At 46.3% G+C, this 23,217-nt stretch overlaps 1 protein-coding gene across 1 annotated transcript in view; it reads right to left on the minus strand.

Moving 5' to 3' along the window:
• The window catches only part of LOC139367894 (mitochondrial calcium uptake 1), a 136,308-nt gene that overhangs the window by 56,826 nt on the left and 56,265 nt on the right, over nucleotides 1-23,217 (minus strand). Inside the window, exons 6-7 of the mRNA XM_071106264.1 lie at nucleotides 4,467-4,581; nucleotides 1,040-1,122 (exon numbers count right to left, since the gene is read on the minus strand). Coding sequence (XP_070962365.1) covers nucleotides 1,040-1,122; nucleotides 4,467-4,581 — 198 coding nt within the window. The remainder of the gene's footprint in view (nucleotides 1-1,039; nucleotides 1,123-4,466; nucleotides 4,582-23,217) is intronic.

Raw genomic sequence — 23,217 nt, forward strand, 5'->3', positions numbered from 1 at the left:
TGGCTGACTAGATCGTTCTGAAAGGTCGAAAGGGTACTAACTGTTTTCTAATAAACTCATGGCACAGGACTCCACAGGCCCCTCGTCGTTTATCCCTAACAAAAACGTTGCAGGCCTGTGTGTGAGCTAATAACGTCATGTGATCCAGGTCCTGTTCTATTGACGCCGTTCGCACTGTGGCGTCGACCGTAATGGCCGTAGTATCGACCAATGGCCGTAGTATCGACCAATGGCCGTAGTATCGACCAATGGCCGTAGTATTGACCAATGGCCGTAGTATTGACCGTAATGGCCGTAGCATTAACCAATGGCCGTAGTATTGACTGTAGTATTGACCGTAATGGCCGTAGTATTGACCAATGACCGTAGTATTGACTGTAGTATTGACCGTAGCATTGACCAATGGCCGTAGCATTGACCACAACGGCCGTAGTATTGACCGCAATGGCCGTAGCATTAACCAATGGCCGTAGCATTGACTGTAGTATTGACCGTAATGGCCGTAGTATTGACCAATGGCCATAGTATTGACTGTAGTATTGACCGTAATGGCTGTAGTATTGACCGTAATGGCCGTAGTATTGACCAATGGCCATAGTATTGACTGTAGTATTGACCGTAATGGCCGTAGTATTGACCGTAATGGCCGTAGTATTGACCGTAATGGCCGTAGTATTGACCGCAATGGCCGTAGCATTGACCGCAATGGCCGTAGTATTGACTGTAGTATTGACCGTAGCATTGACCGTAATGGCCGTAGCATTGACCGCAATGGCCGTAGTATTGACTGTAGCATTGACCGCAGCATTGACCGCAATGGCCGTAGCATTGACCGCAATGGCCGTAGCATTGACCGCAATGGCCGTAGCATTGACCGCAATGGCCGTAGCATTGACCGCAATGGCCGTAGCATTGACCGCAATGGCCGTAGTATAATGGCCGTAGCATTGACCGCAATGGCCGTACCATTGATCGTAATGCCAAAAGACAGCTGCTTATGAGGGCTGTAATGATGGTATTGCTATAGTTGTGTGTTGACCTGTTCAAACTCCTCCAGGTCCACCTCTCCATCTCCGTTCAGGTCGAACATCTTGAAGGCGATCTCAAAGTTCCTCTGGGGCGCTGAGAGAGAAACACACAAGGGAGAAACGCTACATTACATCTCATGGTTCAAATATTACATCAACTCTCCTTCAAATACTTTGATCATTTGCTCTGGGTTTGCCAGGAGTGGCAGATTAGCAGGGTTGATTGTTCCCATTGGTTCCACTGCACCAGGAACAAGTACAAACGCACACAAAACAAATACAGGGTCTTCGTTGGGTCTTTGTCCATTCTGCTCCTTTTATTTCTATGGGAGCAACAATAATAATGACTCACAGGAGTAATTCACAACATGAGACCAACGCCTACAGAGCCTTCAGATTGTATTCACACTACTTGACTACATCCACAAGTTGTCGTGGTACAGCCTGAATTTAAAAACAGTTTGAATTAAGATGTTGTGTCACTGACCTCCACACAACACCTCAAATTAGGTTGTTAGAAATATTTACCTTTGTTTGTTTTTTAATGAATGAAAAGATTAAATGTTTTGAGTCAATAAGTATTCAACCCCGTTGTTATGGAAATCCTAAATAAGTTCAGGAGTAAAGGTTTGCTTAACAAGTCACAATTTTTGAATGACTAACTCATCTCTGTACCCCACACACATACTGTTTGACTGAGGGAGTTTACAGATAATTGTGAATTTAAAACACAAATTTAACCACAAAGACCAGGGAGGTTTTCCGATGCCTCGCAAAGAAGGGCACTTAACTTTTTATTTAGGACATAAAGTTAATTTATGTTTGTACAACACATAAATGAGTACCATATTTTCAAGCATTGTGGTGGCTGCATCATGTTATGGGTATGCTTGTCATCAGCAAGGACTAGGGTGTTTTTTTTGGATAAAAATAGACTAAATAGAGCTAAGCACAGGCAAAAACCTAGAGGAAAACAGGTTCAGTCTGCTTTCCAACAGACACTGGGAGACAAATTCACATTTCAGCAGGACAATCACCTAAAACACAAGGCCAAATATACACTGGAGTTGTTTACTAAGACAACATTGAATGTTCCTGACTGGCCTAGGGTTGGCGCCCCCCCCCCCCCCTTGGGTTGTGCCGTGGCGGAGGTCTTTGTGGGCTATACTCAGCCTTGTCTCAGGATGGTAAGTTGGTGGTTGAAGATATCCCTCTAGTGTTGTGGGGGCTGTGCTTTGGCAAAGTGGGTGGGGTTATATCCTTCCTGTTTGGCCCTGTCCGGGGGTGTCCTCGGATGGGGCCACAGTGTCTCCTGACCCCTCCTGTCTCAGCCTCCAGTATTTATGCTGCAGTAGTTTATGTGTCGGGGGGCTAGGGTCAGTTTGTTATATCTGGAGTACTTCTCCTGTCCTATTCGGTGTCCTGTGTGAATCTAAGTGTGTGTTCTCTAATTCTCTCTCTCTCTCTCTCGGAGGACCTGAGCCCTAGGACCATGCCCCAGGACTACCTGACATGATGACTCCTTGCTGTCCCCAGTCCACCTGGCTGTGCTGCTGCTCCAGTTTCAACTGTTCTGCCTTATTATTATTCGACCATGCTGGTCATTTATGAACATTTGAACATCTTGGCCATGTTCTGTTATAATCTCCACCCGGCACAGCCAGAAGAGGACTGGCCATCCCACATATGCTCTCTCTAATTCTCTCTTTCTTTCTCTCTCTCGGAGGACCTGAGCCATAGGACCATGCCCCAGGAATACCTGACATGATGACTCCTTGCTGTCCCCAGTCCACCTGACTGTGCTGCTGCTCCAGTTTCAACTATTCTGCCTTATTATTATTCGACCATGCTGGTCATTTATGAACATTTGAACATCTTGACCATGTTTTGTTATAATCTCCACCCGGCACAGCCAGAAGAGGACTGGCCACCCCACATAGCCTGGTTCCTCTCTAGGTTTCTTCCTAGGTTTTGGCCTTTCTAGGGAGTTTTTCCTAGCCACCGTGCTTCTACACCTGCATTGCTTGCTGTTTGGGGTTTTAGGCTGGGTTTCTGTACAGCACTTTGAGATATCAGCTGATGTACGAAGGGCTATATAAATAAATTTGATTTGATTTGATAGTTACAGTTTTGACTTAATTCGGCTTAAAATCTACGGCCAAGTCTTGAAAATGTCTTTTCTTCTAGCAATGATCAACAACCAATTCATTTTTTTTACAAAAAATAATGTGCAGATATTGTACAATCCAGGTGTGGAAGGCTCTCAGAGACGTACCCAGAAAGACGCACAGCTGTAAATCACTGCCAAAGGTGATTCTAACATTGACTCAGGGGGGTGAATACATGTAATCAAGATACATTACGGTATTCTTTTTCAGACATGTTTAAACAAAATGTTAGAATTGTTATTCTACTTTGGACAGAGTATTTTGTTTAGATCGTGGACCAACAAAATTACAATTAAATCTATTTTAATCCACTTTGTAGCACAACAAAATGTAGGAAATGTCCAGGGGTGTGAATACATAGTTTAATCTCGTCTCATCTCTGCCCGCTTAACCCGGAAGTCAGTTGCACCAATGTGTCGGAGTTCAACTGACGACCGGGGTCAGCCTGCAGACGCCCGGCTCGCCACAAGGAGTCGCTAGAGTGTGATGAGCCAAGTAAAGCCCGCCCTAAACTGGACGATTGTGCGCCACCCTACGGATCTCCCCGTCGCGGCCGGATGTGACACAGCCCGAGATCGAACCCGGGTCTGTAGTGACGCCTCGAGCACTGCGATGCAGTGCCTTAGACCGCGGTGTCACTCGGGAGGCTGGGTGTGAATACTTCTGAAGGCACTCTAACATCTGGGTTCAGGCCTTCACGACACAGATCAACATGGGTTACTGGGTTCAGGCCTTCACGACACAGATCAACATGGGTTACTGGGTTCAGGACTTCACTACAGACATCAACATGGGTTACTGGGTTTAGGCCTTCACTACAGACATCAACATGGGTTACTGGGTTCAGGACTTCACTACACAGATCAACATGGGTTACTGGGTTCAGGCCTTCACGACACAGATCAACATGGGTTACTGGGTTTAGGCCTTCACTACAGACATCAACATGGGTTACTGGGTTTAGGCCTTCACTACAGACATCAACATGGGTTACTGGGTTCAGGCCTTCACGACACAGATCAACATGGGTTACTGGGTTCAGGACTTCACTACAGACATCAACATGGGTTACTGGGTTCAGGCCTTCACGACACAGATCAACATGGGTTACTGGGTTCAGGACTTCACTACACACATCAACATGGGTTCAGTAGTATGTGTGGGAATTGAACCCACAACCTTGGTGTCACCACTACTTGTCGGTCAGTCGGTCTGTCTGTGTGAGAGTCAGGTCCAAAGAGAGGCCTGTGTGTGTGTGTGTGGGACTTACTAGAGAGCACGGTAGTGAGGAAGATGTAATCAGAGAAGGAGATGAGACCACACTCTCCCAGTGTGAAGAAGATACTGTCCTCATCCGCAAACTTCTCCCTCTCCTGGGAAATCTTCTACTCATCAGGAAGAGAGAGAGAAAGAAGAGCGAGATACACTAGTTACAGCCCGTGTGAGCAAGGGGAACCTCCCAGGTTTGCGTTGCAGCATACCACTACTAATCAAGACTGAGAGGCTCCTCACTGTGTTGTGACATGATGGAGATCCCCTTCAAGCACACAAACACACTAATATACAGTAGGGATTAGCACGCAATGCTAACGCAGTGCTAACACAATGCTAACGCAGTGCTAACACAATGCTAACGCAGTGCTAACACAATGCTAACGACACAGTGAAAACAACCATGCAAGTGCTACATACATGTCACACATCCAGGCAGAGGGAGCAGTGAGGAATCAAAGTTAGTCAGCACAATACAATATAAACTGATCCTAAACAGTGGTATAATAACGCAGACATCAAATAGAGAAACGAGGTCTCTCTCTCTCACACACACACACACACACACACACACACCTCAACAAGAGTGTCCTATTATACAAGAGTGGACAAAACATTAGGAACCCTTTCAATGACCGACTGACCAGGTAAAAGCTTTGATCCCTTATTGATTGATTCAAATCAGTGTAGATGAAGGAGGAGGAGACGGGTTAAAGAAGGATTTTTAAGCCTTAAAACACGGGTCGTGTATGTGTGCCATTCAGAGGGTGAATGGGCAAGATAAAAATATTGAAGTGCCTTTAAACGGGGTTATGGTAGTAGGTGCCGGGTGTCACTGGTTTGAGTGTGTCAAGAACTGCAACGCTGCCAGGTTTTTCACGCTGAACAGTTTCCTGTGTTTATCGAGAACGGTCCACCACCCAAAAGACACCCAGCCAACTTGACACAACTGTGGGAAGCGTTGGAGTCAACACCTTGTAGAGTCAACATGGACCAGCATCCCTGTGGAACGCTTTCCACACCTTGTAGAGTCAACATGGACCAGCATCCCTGTGGAACGCCTTTCAACACCTCGTAGAGTCCATGTCCCGACCTATTGGAGGCTGTTCTGAGGGCAATAAGGGGGTGCAACATTTTTTGGAAGGTGTTCCTTATGTTTTGTACACTCAGCGTACACACACACACACACACAAGGTATTCACACTGACTCACAAGTGGGAGAATCTCAGATTAAGCCTAGTCCTAAACTTAAAAATAATTGTAAAAATTGTTTATATTGCATATTATCAAACATGTTTGATCTAGGCTTTATCTGGGTCTGGTTATTCAGACCATAGACTCTCACACAGACAGAGGAAAACTCCAGAGGAAAAGGACATTAATAAAAGTTAAATTAAAACAGTGATGTTGTAACATGCAGAAACAGCACAGTGGGAGATCACGGTGAGAGTCCAGTACAGCACAGAGATCACAGTGGGAGAGAACGAGTACAGTGTGTCACCAGACTACTCTATATAGAGCATGCAGAAATCTGGGTCAGGTCAAGGACTGGCTGAGACCAGACCCACCACAGGAGTTACCTCCGTCTGATAGAAGAGTCCAGGAGAGAGAGAAGAGAGAGAGGAGAGAGAAGAGAGAGAGGAGAGAGAGAAGAGGGAGGAGAGAGAAGAGAGTGAGGAGAGAGAGAAGAGAGTGAGGAGAGAGAAGAGAGTGAGGAGAGAGAAGAGAGAGGAGAGTGAGGAGAGAGAGAAGAGAGTGAGGAGAGAGAAGAGAGGGAGGAGAGAGAGAAGAGGGTGAGGAGAGAGAGAAGAGAGGGAGGAGAGAGAGAAGAGGGAGGAGAGAGAGAAGAGAGGGAGGAGAGAGAGAAGAGAGGGAGGAGAGAGAGAGGAGAGAGAGAAGAGGGGGGAGAGGTTAAAACACTACAGCCTGACTCTTCACAAGGGACACACCTTGGCTCTGGTATAAAGTCAAACATAGACATATTAAGTACATAGTGCCCTTACCCAAACAGACCTAGGCTGTCCCAAATAGCACCCTGTTCCCTATACCCTATATATGGGCCCCCATAACTGTAAAGGGAATAGGGGGCCAGTTGGGACACAGACCAGGAGCATCCTGTAACACTATACCCAATAAGCAGAGTCATCTGGACTCATAATAGTTCTGTCCCAAATGGAACTTTAATTCCCTTTATTTAGTCCACTCCTTTAACCACGGACAATATATGTGTCACGGGTGTAAATATAGGGGACAATATATGTCGCGGGTGTAAATATAGGGGACAATATATATGTCACGGGTGTAAATATAGGGGACAATATATATGTCACGGGTGTAAATATAGGGGACAATATATATGTCACGGGTGTAAATATAGGGGACAATATATGTGTTGCGGGTGTAAATATAGGGGACAATAGATATGTCGCGGGTGTAAATATAGGGGACAATAGATATGTCGCGGGCGTAAATATAGGGGACAATATATATGTCGCGGGCGTAAATATAGGGGACAATATATATGTTGCGGGTGTAAATATAGGGGACAATAGATATGTCACGGGCGTAAATATAGCGGACAATATATATGTCACGGGTGTAAATATAGCGGACAATATATATGTCGCGGGCGTAAAAAAAAGGGGACAATATATATGTCGCGGTTGTAAATATAGCGGACAATATATATGTCGCGGGTGTAAATATAGCGGACAATATATATGTCGCTGGTGTAAATATAGGGGACAATAGATATGTCGCGGGTGTAAATATAGCGGACAATATATATGTCGCGGGTGTAAATATAGGGGACAATAGATATGTCGCGGGTGTAAATATAGCGGACAATATATATGTCGCGGGTGTAAATATAGGGGACAATAGATATGTCACGGGTGTAAATATAGCGGACAATAGATATGTCGCGGGTGTAAAGATAGCAAATATGGTTTCCACAGTAACATTATTGAAGTTTTACACATTTACAAAAAGGGGAAGGAGTGGGTGAGAGAGAGAGGATGGCAGAGACAGAGAAAGAAGAGAAGCGAGAGAGGAGGAGGAGGATGGCAGAGACAGAGAAAGAAGAGAAGCGAGAGGAGGATGGCAGAGACAGAGAAAGAAGAGAAGCGAGAGAGGAGGAGGAGGATGGCAGAGACAGAGAAAGAAGAGAAGCGAGAGGGGAGGAGGAGGACGGCAGAGACAGAGAAAGAAGAGAAGCGAGAGAGGAGGAGGATGGCAGAGACAGAGAATGAAGAGAAGCGAGAGGGAAGGAGGAGGACGGCAGAGACAGAGAAAGAAGAGAAGCGAGAGAGGAGGAGGAGGATGGCAGAGACAGAGAAAGAAGAGAAGCGAGAGAGGAATATTTTATATCCAGCGCTATGGCTGAAATGGAGAGAGAACCCAAGGTGGGGAGGAATGAGGGAGGACAGAGAGAGAACCCAAGGAGGGGAGGAATGAGGGAGGACAGAGAGAGAACCCAAGGAGGGGAGGAATGAGGGAGGACAGAGAGAGAACCCAAGGAGGGGAGGAACGAGGGAGGACAGAGAGCGACAGGAAAGCCAGCTGGTGATTGTTTGTGTTGTCTGTAGGTGTGGTACCACTGTAGATGAGTGCATAGTGGCGGCTTTGACTTGTGTTTGGGGTGAATGGTACCAGTTGACAGATTGGACATGTGGGCCCTTGACAAATAACCTGTGCTCACACGCACACACAATAATGTAGAGTACATTATGATAAAGTACAGTAGAGTATAATACATTACAGTACAGCAAAGTACATAAGAGTACAGTACAATAAAGTAGTGCACATCAAAGTAAAGCACAGTACAATCATTTACAGTACAATATAGTACAATAAAGTAGTGCACATCAAAGTAAAGCACAGTACAATCATTTACAGTACAATATAGTACAATAAAGTAGTGCACATCAAAGTAAAGCACAGTACAATCATTTACAGTACAATATAGTACAATAAAGTAGTGCACATCAAAGTAAAGCACAGTACAATCATTTACAGTACAATATAGTACAATAAAGTAGTGCACATCAAAGTAAAGCACAGTACAATCATTTATTTACAGTACAATATAGTACAATAAAGTAGTGCACATCAAAGTAAAGCACAGTACAATCATTTATTTACAGTACAATATAGTACAATAAAGTAGTGCACAGTACAAATAAAGTAGAATTACAAATCTACCCATCTCCCTCCCCGGAGACTTTACTCAGTCTCTCCCCATCCTTCCATCTCCCTTAAATCCATCTCCCTCCCCGGAGACTTTACTCAGTCTCTCCCCATCCTTCCATCTCCCTTAAATCCATCTCCCTCCCCGGAGACTTTACTCAGTCTCTCCCCATCCTTCCATCTCCCTTAAATCCATCTCCCTCCCCGGAGACTTTACTCAGTCTCTCCCCATCCTTCCATCTCCCTTAAATCCATCTCCCTCCCCGGAGACTTTACTCAGTCTCTCCCCATCCTTCCATCTCCCTTAAATCCATCTCCCTCCCCGGAGACTTTACTCAGTCTCTCCCCATCCTTCCATCTCCCTTAAATCCATCTCCCTCTCTCTGTCAGATGACAGACTTGATATGCTGTGAACCACAGGGCCCCCGTATAAACACCACAGGGCCCCCGTATAAACACCACAGGGCCCCCGTATAAACACCACAGGGCCCCAGTAAACAACAGGGGCCCAGTAAACCACAGAGCCCCTGGTGGAACATAGTGCACTATATAAAGAATAGCATTCCACTTCGGACTCCCTCTCAGTGTCATTGATTTTAAAAAAAACAGGCTCGTGTGAATTTCTGTAATAATACGAAGCGTAATCTGTGTTGATTTAGGCTCAGCTGAATGTGCTTGAAACCAGAATCATCTTGGATAAACTCTATCGGTTGTATTTCTATAAATAACACTCAGAGGGTCCGAGTTAATAACCTTCTGCTCTAGCCTACATCCCCAATGGAACCCTACTCCCTATTTAGTGCACTACTTTAGATCAGGGCCTATAGGTCTCAGGTCAAAAGTAGTGCACTTATCTAAGGAATGGGATCCATTTGAGAAACAACCAGGATCTTCAATTGGAGTGTAAATCCTAATTACTGCAGTGCTGGAGTTAATTAAGTAAGTACTGCCTCCCCCTGTGTGTGTCTGTCAGTCTCTGTCACGCTATGAGAGGCCCTGCAGGCTCGAGTCAAGTGCACTGTGTGGTTATTCCTCAAGCACTGTGTGTGTGTGTGTGTGTGTGTGTGTGTGTGTGTGTGTTCAGCTCAGGCAGAAAGACAAATCAGAGCTTGGGCCAGGGTAGGGTAGGCCACAGCGAGACCGAGAGACAACTTTGTGTGTTAGGGTAAAAGCCTGGTCAGACTATTTTACACCAACATATGAGAGATGATCCCTACCAGTCCAGCCAGGCTAGCTACCAGTCCAGCCAGGCAGGCTACCAGTCCAGCCAGGCTACCAGTCCAGCCAGGCTACCAGTCCAGCCAGGCTACCAGTCCAGCCAGGCTACCAGTCCAGCCAGGCTACCAGTCCTGCTGAAGTCAACTACTAGCCCAACACTCCAGTGAACTCTGACTAGATCTGAAAAACAGCCAGATGCGTGCATGCATTAATCTAAACCTCTCAACTTATTTCACTCGAGTGGCTTTCCAGGGAACCAAACTAGGCCGAAACTCAACTTAACTTCCCAGAGTCTAACTAAGCAACGGTTTGAGCCAAAGTCACTGGACTGAATAACCACAGTACAGCCAGAGGGCTGCATGCAGAAAGACTCAACATCTTTCAACTCAGTTCACTTGGATGCAAGTTAAATTCAGCGCTGCTGTTTTGTGAAATATCCAGTTCAGAAGGCCATTAAAAGTGGGGGGTTGTGTGTAGTCTATTCCCTGATCCCAGATCAGTCTGTGCAGTACAGCCAACTACTATACAGCCAACTATTCCCTGATCCCAGATCAGTCTGTGCAGTACAGACAACTACTATACAGCCAACTATTCCCTGATCAGTCTGTGCAGTAAAGACAACTATTCCCTGATCCCAGATCTGTCTGTGCAGTACAGCCAACTACTATACAGCCAACTATTCCCTGATCCCAGATCTGTCTGTGCAGTACAGCCAACTACTATACAGCCAACTATTCCCTGATCCCAGATCTGTCTGTGCAGTACAGCCAACAACAGAGCTTTGTGATAGATATATAGATAGATACTACATGTATCCTGGTTGTATACCTCCGGGTGCTTTCTAAAAACACTCCTACAAAAACATTCATAGTTTTAAGTTCTCAGTTTCCAATCAACAACAAAGTGCCTCGTCAGAGAAGTCCCATTCCCTGTCCCAACGTGAGCTCAAAGCAGACCTGTCAGGGGGTTGTAATGAAAACAGATTGAATCTAGTCGGAAAATAGTTGATCCCCCTTGTCAGTGTCCACCCACAAGGTCTGCTCCTGTCAATGAACACTGCTAGGCACCAGGGGGCGCCGCTGAGTTCAACTGTGTTCTCGTCAACGGTTCCAAACACAGCTGGTTAAACCACTTGCACAGCTACATCAGAGGAGAACCTCTGTTTGATTACGATGCTGCGTTGACAGGCGGCACAATCTCTTTCACAATGTGCGTTATACTATGTGGACTTCACTTTCAACACCATCAGAAAACCTAGTACAAAACAACTGCATGAGTGGAGCCTGGTTCTGGGGTGAAGCCCGGGTAGGTTTGGGCCTGGTCCTCTTTAATGCACTGTAGTGACAGTAACACATTAATGACGATCAACTATCTGCCCTGTCCAACACCGCAGCTGAGAGAGAGAGAGCGAGAGAGAGCGAGAGAGAGAGAGAGAGAGAGTAAAGAAGTGGTGTGGAGAGAGACATACACTATATACACTAAAGTATGTGGACACCCCTTCAGATTAGTGGATCCGTCTATTTCATATACGCCGTTTGCTGACAGGTGTATAAAATTGAGCACACAGCCATGCAATCTCCATAGACAAACACTGGCAGTAGAATGGCCTTCAACATGGCACCGTCATAGGATTCCACCTTTCCAACAAGTCAGTTCGGCCCTGCTAGAGCTGCCCCCCGGTCAACTTTAAGTGCTGTTATTGTGAAGTGGAAACGCCTAGGAGCAACAACGGCTCAGTCGGTGAGGTGGTAGGCCACACAAGCTCAAAAAGAACGGGACCGGCTAGTGCTGAAGCTCATTAAAAAACAAAAACGCCTGTCCTCAGTTGCAACACTCACCCGAGTTCCAAACTGCCTCTGGAAGCAACGTCAGCACAATAACTTGGTCTAGATTTTCATGAAATGTGTTTCCGTGGTCGAGCAGCAGCACACAAGCCTAAGATCCCCGTGCGAAATGCGAAAAGTGTTGGCTGGAGTGGAAAGCCGTCCCAGAGGAGGCTGTTACAGCAGCAAGGGGGGGGGGGGGGGGGGGGGGGGGGGGGGCAACTCCATATTAATGCTCATGATTTTTGGAATGAGATGTTGGATGAGCAGGTGTCCACATTCTGTTGGTAATTTAGTGTACGTACTGTTTGGGTGCGTGAGAGAGAGAGAGAGAGACAGAGAGAGACAGACAGGGACAGAGAGAGAGGAGAGAGAGAGAGAGAGACAGACAGAGACAGAGAAAAGCCTCAGATATGGAAATGTATTTTATCTGTGTAGTTCGGCGTCTTTGTGCAGCTGCCCTGTCTGTCTGTGTGGGCTGGTTCCCTGTGAGGCAGCTACGGGGTCATGTGAGGCCGCTACGGGGTCATGGGGTCATGTGAAGCCGCTACGGGGTCATGCGAGGCCGCTACGGGGTCATGGGGTCATGTGACGCCGCTACGGGGTCATGTGAGGCAGCTACGGAGTCATGTGAGGCCGCTACGGGGTCATGTGAGGCCGCTACGGGGTCATGTGAGGCCGCTACGGGGTCATGTGAGGCCGCTACGGGGTCATGTGAGGCCGCTACGGGGTCATGTGAGGCCGCTACGGGGTCATGTGAGGCAGCTATGGGATAAGAGATCCTTTAGAGAGGTGAAATAAACGGAGAGAATTTATTTTTAAAGTGACCTGCTTGGCTGATAGAAGGGAGGCCCAGGGAAAGAAAGCCAATCACAAGCTGCTAGTTCTGACATTACAGATTTAAATTGACCTCATTGGCTGATTGTAATATCAGAACTAGCAGCTTGTGCTACTGAGGCTTGAAGTCTCATTTACCACAGGTAGGTCAGTCCAGACAGAGAAATAGAGACCTACAGTGCATTCGGAAGGTATTCAGACCCCTTGACTTTGTCCAAATGTTGTTACCTTACAGCCTTATTCTAAAATGGATTAAATCTACACACAATACCACATAAAAGTAAAAACAGGTTTTTAGAAATGTTTGCAAATGTATTTAAAAAGAAAAAAAAAAATATATATATATATATATATATATATATATATATATATATATATATATATATATATATATAATTTACATAAGTATTCAGATAATTTACTTAGTACTTCGTTGAAGCACTTTTGGCAGTGCTTACAGCTTCGAGTCTCCTTGGGTATGACGCTACAAGCTTGGAACACCAGTATTTGGGGAGTTTCTCTCATTCTTCTCTGCAGATCCTCTAAAGCTCTGTCAGGTTGGATGGGGAGCGTCGCTGCACAGCTATTTTCAGGTCTCTCCATAGATGTTCAATCGGGTTCAAGTTCGGGCTCTGGCTGGGCCACTCAAGGAAATTCACAGACTTGTCCCGAAGCCACTCCTGCATTGTCTTGGCTGTGTGTTTGGGGTCGATGTCCTGTTGGAAGGTGAACCTTCACCCCAGTCTGAGGACCTGAGTGCTCTGGAGCAGGTTTTCATCAAGGATCTCACTGCTCCGTTCATCTGTACTTTGCGCTATTGATTTATCCCTCTATCCAGACTCGTCTCCCTGTCGCTGAAAAACATCCCCACAGCATGATCCTGCCACCACCATGCTTCACCGTAGGGATGGTACCAGGTTTCCTCCAGACATGATGCTGCCACCACCATGCTTCACCGTAGGGATGGTACCAGGTTTCCTCCAGACATGATGCTGCCACCACCATGCTTCACCGTAGGGATGGTGCCATGTTTCCTCCAGTCGTGACACTTGGAATTCAGACCAAAGAGTTCAATCTTAGTTTATTAATCAGTCCAGAGAATCTTGTTTCTCATGGTCTGAGAGTCTTTATGTGCCTTTTGGCAAACTCCAAGTGGGCTGTCATGTGCCTTTTACTGAGGAGTGGCTTCCGTCTGGCCACTCTACCATAAAGGCCTGATTGGTGGAGTGCTGCAGAGATGGTTGTCCTTCTGGAAGTTTCTTTTTCGGGGGAGGGGGGGGGGGGGGGCAAGTACAGATATGATTAGATAGTACTCTACTAAACACCAGCCAGGTCTCCAGAGGATTGACTAGCAGAGCAGGTGTGGTGCTAATAACCTCTAGATATAAATATTCAGAGAGAGAGCGAAGGCAACCACATGTAAAGATGAATGAATCTCAGAGAAATGGTGTGTGTTGCTACCGACATTCAATTAACAATTATGGTCACTAAGGATCAACAGCTGTAGGCGTAGAATACCAGGTGTGCAGTCAAATCACACCAGCCCAACCTGTGTGTGTGTGTGTGTGTGTGTGTGTGTGAGAAAGAACAACAAAGTCAGAGCTAGTGAGGGAGAGAGAAAGAGAGCGAGAAACAGCAGGAGGAGGGAGGCTGATACACAACTGTCCTTGGAAGGTTTGTTCCAGCCGCTGAAACAGAATAAAAGTCAGTAGCTATAACAACTAAGAACTTGTGTGACGACAAGACAACAGGCATGTTTGTTTCCATGGCAGCAGCCCTGTCAGCATTCCTTTGTGAGTGACAGGCGTCGCAACCAGTCACATGACAGATAGTGGTTGCCGTGGCATCACAGAGCGATAAAGGCCACAGGTGGTGTGTTTTATCAATAGAATAGAATCATTCTAGTGCTGGGATTCAATCAATAGAATCATTCCAGTGCTGGGATTCAATCAATTGAATCATTCTAGTGCTGGGATTCAATCAATAGAATCATTCTAGTGCTGGGATTCAATCAATAGAATCATTCCAGTGCTGGGATTCTATCAATAGAATCATTCCAGTGATGGGATTCTATCAATAGAATCATTCCAGGGCTGGGATTCTATCAATAGAATCATTCCAGTGCTGGGATTCTATCATTCTAGTGCTGGGATTCAATCAATAGAATCCTTCTAGTGCTGGGATTCAATCAATATAATCATTCTAGTGCTGGGATTCAATCAATATAATCATTCTAGTGCTGGGATTCTATCAATAGAATCATTCTAGTGCTGGGATTCTATCAATAGAATCATTCTAGTGCTGGGATTATATCAATAGAATCATTCTAGTGCTGGGATTCTATCAATAGAAGAAAGGGGTTTCAATGGGCCAAAGACATAGAATGAGTAGAATGTTCTAGCCATTCTAATTCTATGTTCTGGGCTCTGTTCCAAGGCTGGAAAAATGAGGTATCATTGATCTAACACTAGTGGCTTGGTGAAAGCACGAAGTAGCTTTGGATTTAAAAGCACAAGTGTACACTTTCAAAAGAACGTTGGAGAATTGGGATACAACCATAAATCACTGACCGAACACTAGAGGGTAGGTGAAAGCAAGATTCTAGTAGCTTTGTTTACCCAACCCAGTAAAAGTATTGGACCAGGGCCATAAGAAACTATCCAGCAAATGGAGAGATGATTCATTTCCTGGGTTTAGATCACCCTGTGGTGCCACCATGCCGGCTGCAGAGAGGGGGAGCTATAACCTGCAGACCCGTGCCGCTCTACATACAGTACGGTCTCCCCTTCAGACACAGGCAAGGAGCAGAGCATGCTGGGAAAGAGCTACAGCAGTGCCAAAGCATTGGACAAGGCTGGAGAGAGCGAGAGGGTGACAGAGAAGAGGAAGATGGAAGCATAGAGGAGGGGGTGAAGGGAGAGAGTGAAAGAGGGAGGGAAAGAACGAGAAGAGAGTGAGTGAAAGAGGGAGGGAAAGAACGAGAAGAGAGTGAGTGAAAGAGGGAGGGAAAGAACGAGAAGAGAGTGAGTGAAAGAGGGAGGGAAAGAACGAGAAGAGAGTGAGTGAAAGAGGGAGGGAAAGACAGAGAAGAGAGTGAGTGAAAGAGGGAGGGAAAGAACAAGAAGAGAGGGAGTGAAAGAGGGAGGGAAAGATCGAGAGAGAGGAGAGAAAGAGTAAAGAGAGGGAGAGACGTAAACAGGGGAACAGGACTGTTGTCATTCAGCACTAACAGAGTAGAAGTTTCTCATTGCATCTCAGCTTGGCAAGTGTTGACATTTGTCCTCTTCAAATACTTTGTTGTGACACACTCGAATTAGCACATGGTCCTGTGTGGTTGATCATTCAAACACACACACACACACACACACACACACACACACACACACACACACACACACACACACACACACACACACACACACACACACACACACACACACACGTGTAGTAATCCATGCCTTGGCACCAGTCTACCCTGACCCATATTGTTGCATAGTGCAGGGTGTTTCATCCTCCCTGAAAAGATCTACACGCAGACCTCCACTGGACAGGGCTGTGCGTACTGCCTCACTACCCTCCCTTCCTGCTAGGTCTCAGATCTCCACTGGACAGGGCTGTGTGTACTGCCTCACTACCCTCCCTTCCTGCTAGGTCTCAGACCTCCACTGGACAGGGCTGTGTGTACTGCCTCACTACCCTCCCTTCCTGCTAGGTCTCAGACCTCCACTGGACAGGGCTGTGTGTACTGCCTCACTACCCTCCCTTCCTGCTAGGTCTCAGACCTCCACTGGACAGGGCTGTGTGTACTGTCTCACTACCCTCCCTTCCTGCTAGGTCTCAGACCTCCACTGGACAGGGCTGTGTGTACTGTCTCACTACCCTCCCTTCCTGCTAGGTCTCAGATCTCCACTGGACAGGGCTGTGTGTACTGCCTCACTACCCTCCCTTCCTGCTAGGTCTCAGACATCCTTGTTCCTGCTCACGCTCCATATCTCTGGGTCTTGGTGTGTCTCACCGTGCTACAGGTTAAACAAGGCACATCCCTGCTGTTTAAAGGTCACCTAGCAGGTAGATCCTGTATCTAATCCTCTGGCCACCGGGAGGGTAACTAAACCTGTACCAACCTGTAGAGCAACAGGGAGGGAGGCTCAACCCCTAGAGCAACAGGGAGGGTGGCTCAACCCCTAGAGCAACAGGGAGGGTGGCTCAACCCCTAGAGCAACAGGGAGGGTGGCTCAACCCCTAGAGCAACAGGGAGGGTGGCTCAACCCCTAGAGCAACAGGGAGGGTGGCTCAACCCCTAGAGCAACAGGGAGGGTGGCTCAACCCCTAGAGCAACAGGGAGGGTGGCTAAACCCCTAGAGCAACAGGGAGGGTAGACCGTCATCTAGATTCAAACACAAAGAGCCACTGAAGAGACAGGCAGCAGCAGGTGTGTGTGTGATATATGACTTGGTGTATGTTTACGCACACAAGCACTCTCCATCCTTCCCTGTTGTACTGGTGCAGAAGATGATGGCCCAGTATTTTATGCCCCAGTCCTTCCGTCTGTTTCTCTATATCTTAAACCATACTAGGCCGACTTTCCGTTGATCACTAAACCTATTCCACTCTGACATCCACAGTGCCAAGAGTCAGTTGTGGAGGGTTTTGTATTACCATCCCAATGATTCCTGATGGAAATAGATCCATGTTTAATGCACTATTTGGTGCTTGGCCAGTGTTCTATCCTGCTGGGGTTGTGGTGAGGCCGGGTTCCAAATTGCACCCTATTCCCTAAAATGGGCTCTGGGCAAAAGTAGTGCACTTAAGAGGGAATAGGGTCCATTTTGGGGACACAACCCGTGACTTTGGTTAAGCACTTTACACTCTGCTGAAGTTAAGATGCAATACAACTTGACCAGAGAAACTTCTCCAGTGTGTTTTTCCTCCCCACTGACAACTACACTACCAGTCAACAGTTTTACAACACCTACTCATTCCAGGGGTTTTCTTTATTTTTCTACATTGTAGAATAATAGTGGAGACATAAAAACTATGAAATAACACATATGGAATCATGTAGTAACCCCCCAAATATATTTATATATTTGTTTATATATATATATATATATATATTTATATATATATATATAATATATATTTTATATTTGAGATTCTTCTAAGTAGCCACCCTTTTCCTTCATGATAGCTTTGCACACTCTTGGCATCCTCTCAACCAGCTTCATGAGGTAGTCACCTGGAATGCATTTCAGTTAACAGGTGTACCTTGTTAAAAAGTTCATTTGTGGAATGTCTTTCGTTCTTAATGTATTTGAGTCAATCAGTTGTGTTGTGACAGGGCAGGGGTGGTATACAGAAGATAGCCCTATTTGGTAAAAGACCAAGTCTATCTTATGGCAAGAAGAGCTCAAATAAGCAAACAGTCCATCATTACTTTAAGACATGAAGGTCAGTCAATACAGAACATTTCAAGAACTTTGAAAGTTTCTTAAAGTGCAGTTGCAAAAACCATCAAGCGCAATGATGAAACTGGCTCTCAAGAGGACCGCCAGAGGAAAGGAAGACCCAGAGTTACCTCTGCTGCAGAGGATAATTTCATTACAGTTACCAGCCTCAGATTGCAGCCCAAATAAATGCTTCACAGAGTTCAAGTAACAGACATCTCAACATCAACGGTTCATTGGAGACTGCGTGAATCAAGCCTCCATGGTCGAATTGCTGTAAAGAAACCACTACTAAAGAACACCAATAAGAAGAGACTTGCTTGGGCCAAGAAACACAAGCAATGGACATTAGTGAATGGATGATCTCCACATGTGTATTTCCCACCGTGAAGCATGGAGGAGAAGGTGTTATGGTGTAGGGCGCTTTGCTGGTGACACTGTGATTTATTTAGAATTCAAGGCACGCTTAACCAGCATGGCTACCACACCATTCTGCAGTGATAAGCCATCCCATCTGGTTTGCGCTTGGTGGGTCTATCATTGGTTTTTAAACAGGAAAATGGCCCAACACACCTCCAGGTTGTGTAAGAGCTATGTGACCAAGAAGGAGAGTGAGTGAGTGCTGCATCAGATGACCTGGCCTCCACAATCACCCGACCTCAACCAAATTGAGATGGTTTGGGATGAGTTGGACCGCAGAGTGAAGGAAAAGCAGCCAGCAAGTGCTCAGCATGTGTGGGAACTCCTTCAAGATTGTTGGAAAAGCATTCCAGGTGAAGCTGGTTGAGAGAATGCCAAGAGTGTGCAAAGCTGTCATCAAGGCAAAGGGTGGCTACTTAGAAGAATATCAAATATATTTTGATTTGTTTAACACCTTTTTGGTTACCACATGATCCCATGTGTTATTTCATAGTTGTAATGTCTTCACTATTATTCTACAATGTAGAAAATAGTTTAAAAAAAGAAAAACCCTTGAACAAACTGTTGACTGGTACTGTATATATGGAAGATCTCCAGGGGAGAGTGAAGTAGAGGCAGAGAGTGAAGGAGGTAGAGAGAGATGGAGGTAGAGAGGGAGGAATTAGAAGGAGAGAGAGAGATGGAGGTAGAGAGGGAGGAATTAGAAGGAGAGAGAGAGGTGGAGGTAGAGAGGGAGGAATTAGAAGGAGAGAGAGAGATGGAGGTAGAGAGGGAGGAATTAGAAGGAGAGAGAGAGATGGAGGTAGAGAGGGAGGAATTAGAAGGAGAGAGAGAGGTGGAGGTAGAGAGGGAGGAATTAGAAGGAGAGAGAGAGATGGAGGTAGAGAGGGAGGAATTAGAAGGAGAGAGAGAGGTGGAGGTAGAGAGGGAGGAATTAGAAGGAGAGAGAGAGATGGAGGTAGAGAGGGAGGAATTAGAAGGAGAGAGAGAGATGGAGGTAGAGAGGGAGGAATTAGAAGGAGAGAGAGAGATGGAGGTAGAGAGGGAGGAATTAGAAGGAGAGAGAGAGATGGAGGTAGAGAGGGAGGAATTAGAAGGAGAGAGAGAGATGGAGGTAGAGAGGGAGGAATTAGAAGGAGAGAGAGAGGTGGAGGTAGAGAGTAGGGAGGGAGGAATTAGAAGGAGAGAGAGAGATGGAGGTAGAGAGGGAGGAATTAGAAGGAGAGAGAGAGATGGAGGTAGAGAGGGAGGAATTAGAAGGAGAGAGAGAGATGGAGGTAGAGAGGGAGGAATTAGAAGGAGAGAGAGAGGTGGAGGTAGAGAGTAGGGAGGGAGGGGAGGGAGGAATTAGAAGGAGAGAGAGAGATGGAGGTAGAGAGGGAGGAATTAGAAGGAGAGAGAGAGGTGGAGGTAGAGAGGGAGGAATTAGAAGGAGAGAGAGAGGTGGAGGTAGAGAGGGAGGAATTAGAAGGAGAGAGAGAGGTGGAGGTAGAGAGGGAGGAATTAGAAGGAGAGAGAGAGATGGAGGTAGAGAGGGAGGAATTAGAAGGAGAGAGAGAGATGGAGGTAGAGAGGGAGGAATTAGAAGGAGAGAGAGAGGTGGAGGTATGGAGGTAGGAGGGAGGAATTAGAAGGAGAGAGAGAGATGGAGGTAGAGAGGGAGGAATTAAGGAGAGAGAGAGATGGAGGTAGAGAGGGAGGAATTAGAAGGAGAGAGAGAGGTGGAGGTAGAGAGGGAGGAATTAGAAGGAGAGAGAGAGGTGGAGGTAGAGAGGGAGGAATTAGAAGGAGAGAGAGAGGTGGAGGTAGAGAGGGAGGAATTAGAAGGAGAGAGAGAGGTGGAGGTAGAGAGGGAGGAATTAGAAGGAGAGAGAGAGGTGGAGGTAGAGAGGGAGGAATTAGAAGGAGAGAGAGAGGTGGAGGTAGAGAGGGAGGAATTAGAAGGAGAGAGAGAGATGGAGGTAGAGAGGGAGGAATTAGAAGGAGAGAGAGAGGTGGAGGTAGAGAGTAGGGAGGGAGGAATTAGAAGGAGAGAGAGGTGGAGGTAGAGAGTAGGGAGGGAGGAATTAGAAGGAGAGAGAGAGGTGGAGGTAGAGAGTAGGGAGGGAGGAATTAGAAGGAGAGAGAGAGGTGGAGGTAGAGAGTAGGGAGGGAGGAATTAGAAGGAGAGAGAGAGGTGGAGGTAGAGAGTAGGGAGGGAGGAATTAGAAGGAGAGAGAGAGGTGGAGGTAGAGAGTAGGGAGGGAGGAATTAGAAGGAGAGAGAGAGATGGGGTAGAGAGTATTGAGGGAGGAATTAGAAGGAGAGAGATGGATGTAGAGAGTAGGGAGGGAGGAATTAGAAGGAGAGAGAGATGGAGGGAGTTGGAGGTAGAGAGTAGGGAGGTACAGTGAACAGAGTACACGGTTATCAGATCAGGCCTTGGTTCAAACACACACACATGCTGCTCGGGACACGCCCCATACCTGCCAGAAGTCCTGCAGAGAGGGAGGGGCGGATGGAGGGATGGAGGAGGGGAGAGGAGACAGCGAGGGAGGGGAAGGGACAGTTTATGAATAGGTAGGTAGGGGATAAGGGGGAGGGATGGTTGATAAAATGGGGGATTCGTCGGGTGGAGGAGGAGGAGGAAGGGTTATTGGTTATATGGAGAAGATTGCCAGAGCAGGAGTAGATTCCACAGCAGATACATGAATAACAGCAACACATTACAATAACATTATAACAACTGATGGCATGGTCACAATGATATGAGGAGAGAGAGAGGGAGAGAGATACACTTGGACAGTGGAGGATTAAAGTCAATGGAACATTTTGTTTAAAAAAACACAGGAGACCCAATTAGAAAATGTTAAAGAGCAATAGGGGAGTACCCAAACATACTAAGAGCAGTAGGGGAGTACCCAAACATACTAAGAGCAGTAGGGGAGCTAAGAGCAGTAGGGGAGTACCCAAACATACTAAGAGCAGTAGGGGAGTACCCAAACATACTAAGAGCAGTAGGGGAGTACCCAAACATACTAAGAGCAGTAGGGGAGTACCCAAACATACTAAGAGCAGTAGGGGAGTACCCAAACATACTAAGAGCAGTAGGGGAGTACCCAAACATACTAAGAGCAGTAGGGGAGTACCCAAACATACTAAGAGCAGTAGGGGAGTACCCAAACATACTAAGAGCAGTAGGGGAGTACCCAAACATACTAAGAGCAGTAGGGGAGTACCCAAACATACTAAGAGCAGTAGGGGAGTACCCAAACATACTAAGAGCAGTAGGGGAGTACCGAAATATTAAAAGCACAAACAATGGATAAATAAACAAATGTGAAAAATATATGGTGAGGGATTTTAGCACACACGAAAGGAGAGGAGAACTGAACGACCATTTTCCAATTAATATTTTTTTTAAAGAGATACAACTAGTACTCAAGCAGATTCCATTGTGATATCATTCCCCCCCCAGACTAGGAGAAGCTCCATCCCCTGGGAACACCAGCCCCCCCACTCCACCACCCCCCAACCAATCCCAATCTCCTCGTGTGAACCTCAGATTAGCATACTCTGACCATAAAACTGCCCTCGACTCAGGAGTTTCAGCTCGGGGAATTGTAGGTTACTGTAATTCTTACAATATTAATATTGCATCCCAGTCCAGTGGAATGGAGCGATTTCATAGGTTCTTGGCGAGGGAACGGGGGGAGGATGGAGAGAGGAGGGGGGAGGATGGAGAGAGGAGGGGGAAAGGAGGCTGGATAGAAAAGTGAGTGAAGTGTAATTCTGTTGCCAAGCCAGAGGACGCTATCAGGCCAATCAGGTGCGTTGGTGTGTGAGTGGTGAGTGGTGAGTGTGTGTGTGTGTGTGTGTGTGTGTTTGCGAGTCAAGGGACTATCATCCACAGCTAGCCATGCATCATGTGTAGACTACTGTATAGTACAGAGAGAGATTTGCAAACAGAATGCCCAGAGATAGAGGTGACATATCGGCTACGTAGGGATCATCCATCTAGAACTCTGGAATGTTCCATCTAGAACTCTGGCATATTCCATCTAGAACTCTGGAATGTTCCATCTAGAACTCTGGAATGTTCCATCTAGAACTCTGGAATGTTCCATCTAGAACTATGGAATGTTCCATCTAGAACTCTGGAATGTTCCAGTTGATAGAGGGGGGTTAGCTTGGTTAAACCCATCTCAACTCTCTCTCTCTCTATACATTTTGATTGCTCATATACGCACACAAACTTGGTGGTCCAATACAGTGATTGAGAGAGAGAGAATGAGGGTCTGTGGTGGCTAGGCAACCTAGCCTAGTTAAACCAGTCTGAATGCTAAACCGCAAATGGTGAGAGGAGAATTCAGACTGGTTAACTAGGCTGTTGCTTTGCCACAATAGATGTCTGTTTTTACTCACTTCAGTACACCTCAAGCTGTTGGTATGGACATTATAATGCTGTCTCACACCTCAAGCTGTTGGTATGGACATTATAATGCTGTCTCACACCTCAAGCTGTTGGTATGGACATTATAATGCTGTCTCACACCTCAAGCTGTTGGTATGGACATTATAATGCTGTCTCACACCTCAAGCTGTTGGTATGGACATTATAATGCTGTCTCACACCTCAAGCTGTTGGTATGGACATTATAATGCTGTCTCATACCTCAAGCTGTTGGTATGGACATTATAATGCTGCCTCACACCTCAAGCCGTTGGTATGGACACTATTCCATTTATATAAGGTTATATTGTGGAGCGTGGATTAAACACATGACGGAGCTAGTTCTGGATCAGAGAGCATGAATGTGCAAACATATTGTAAATC

Source organism: Oncorhynchus clarkii, chromosome 16 (genome assembly GCF_045791955.1).
Source record: "Oncorhynchus clarkii lewisi isolate Uvic-CL-2024 chromosome 16, UVic_Ocla_1.0, whole genome shotgun sequence".
Classification (NCBI taxonomy): domain Eukaryota; kingdom Metazoa; phylum Chordata; class Actinopteri; order Salmoniformes; family Salmonidae; genus Oncorhynchus; species Oncorhynchus clarkii.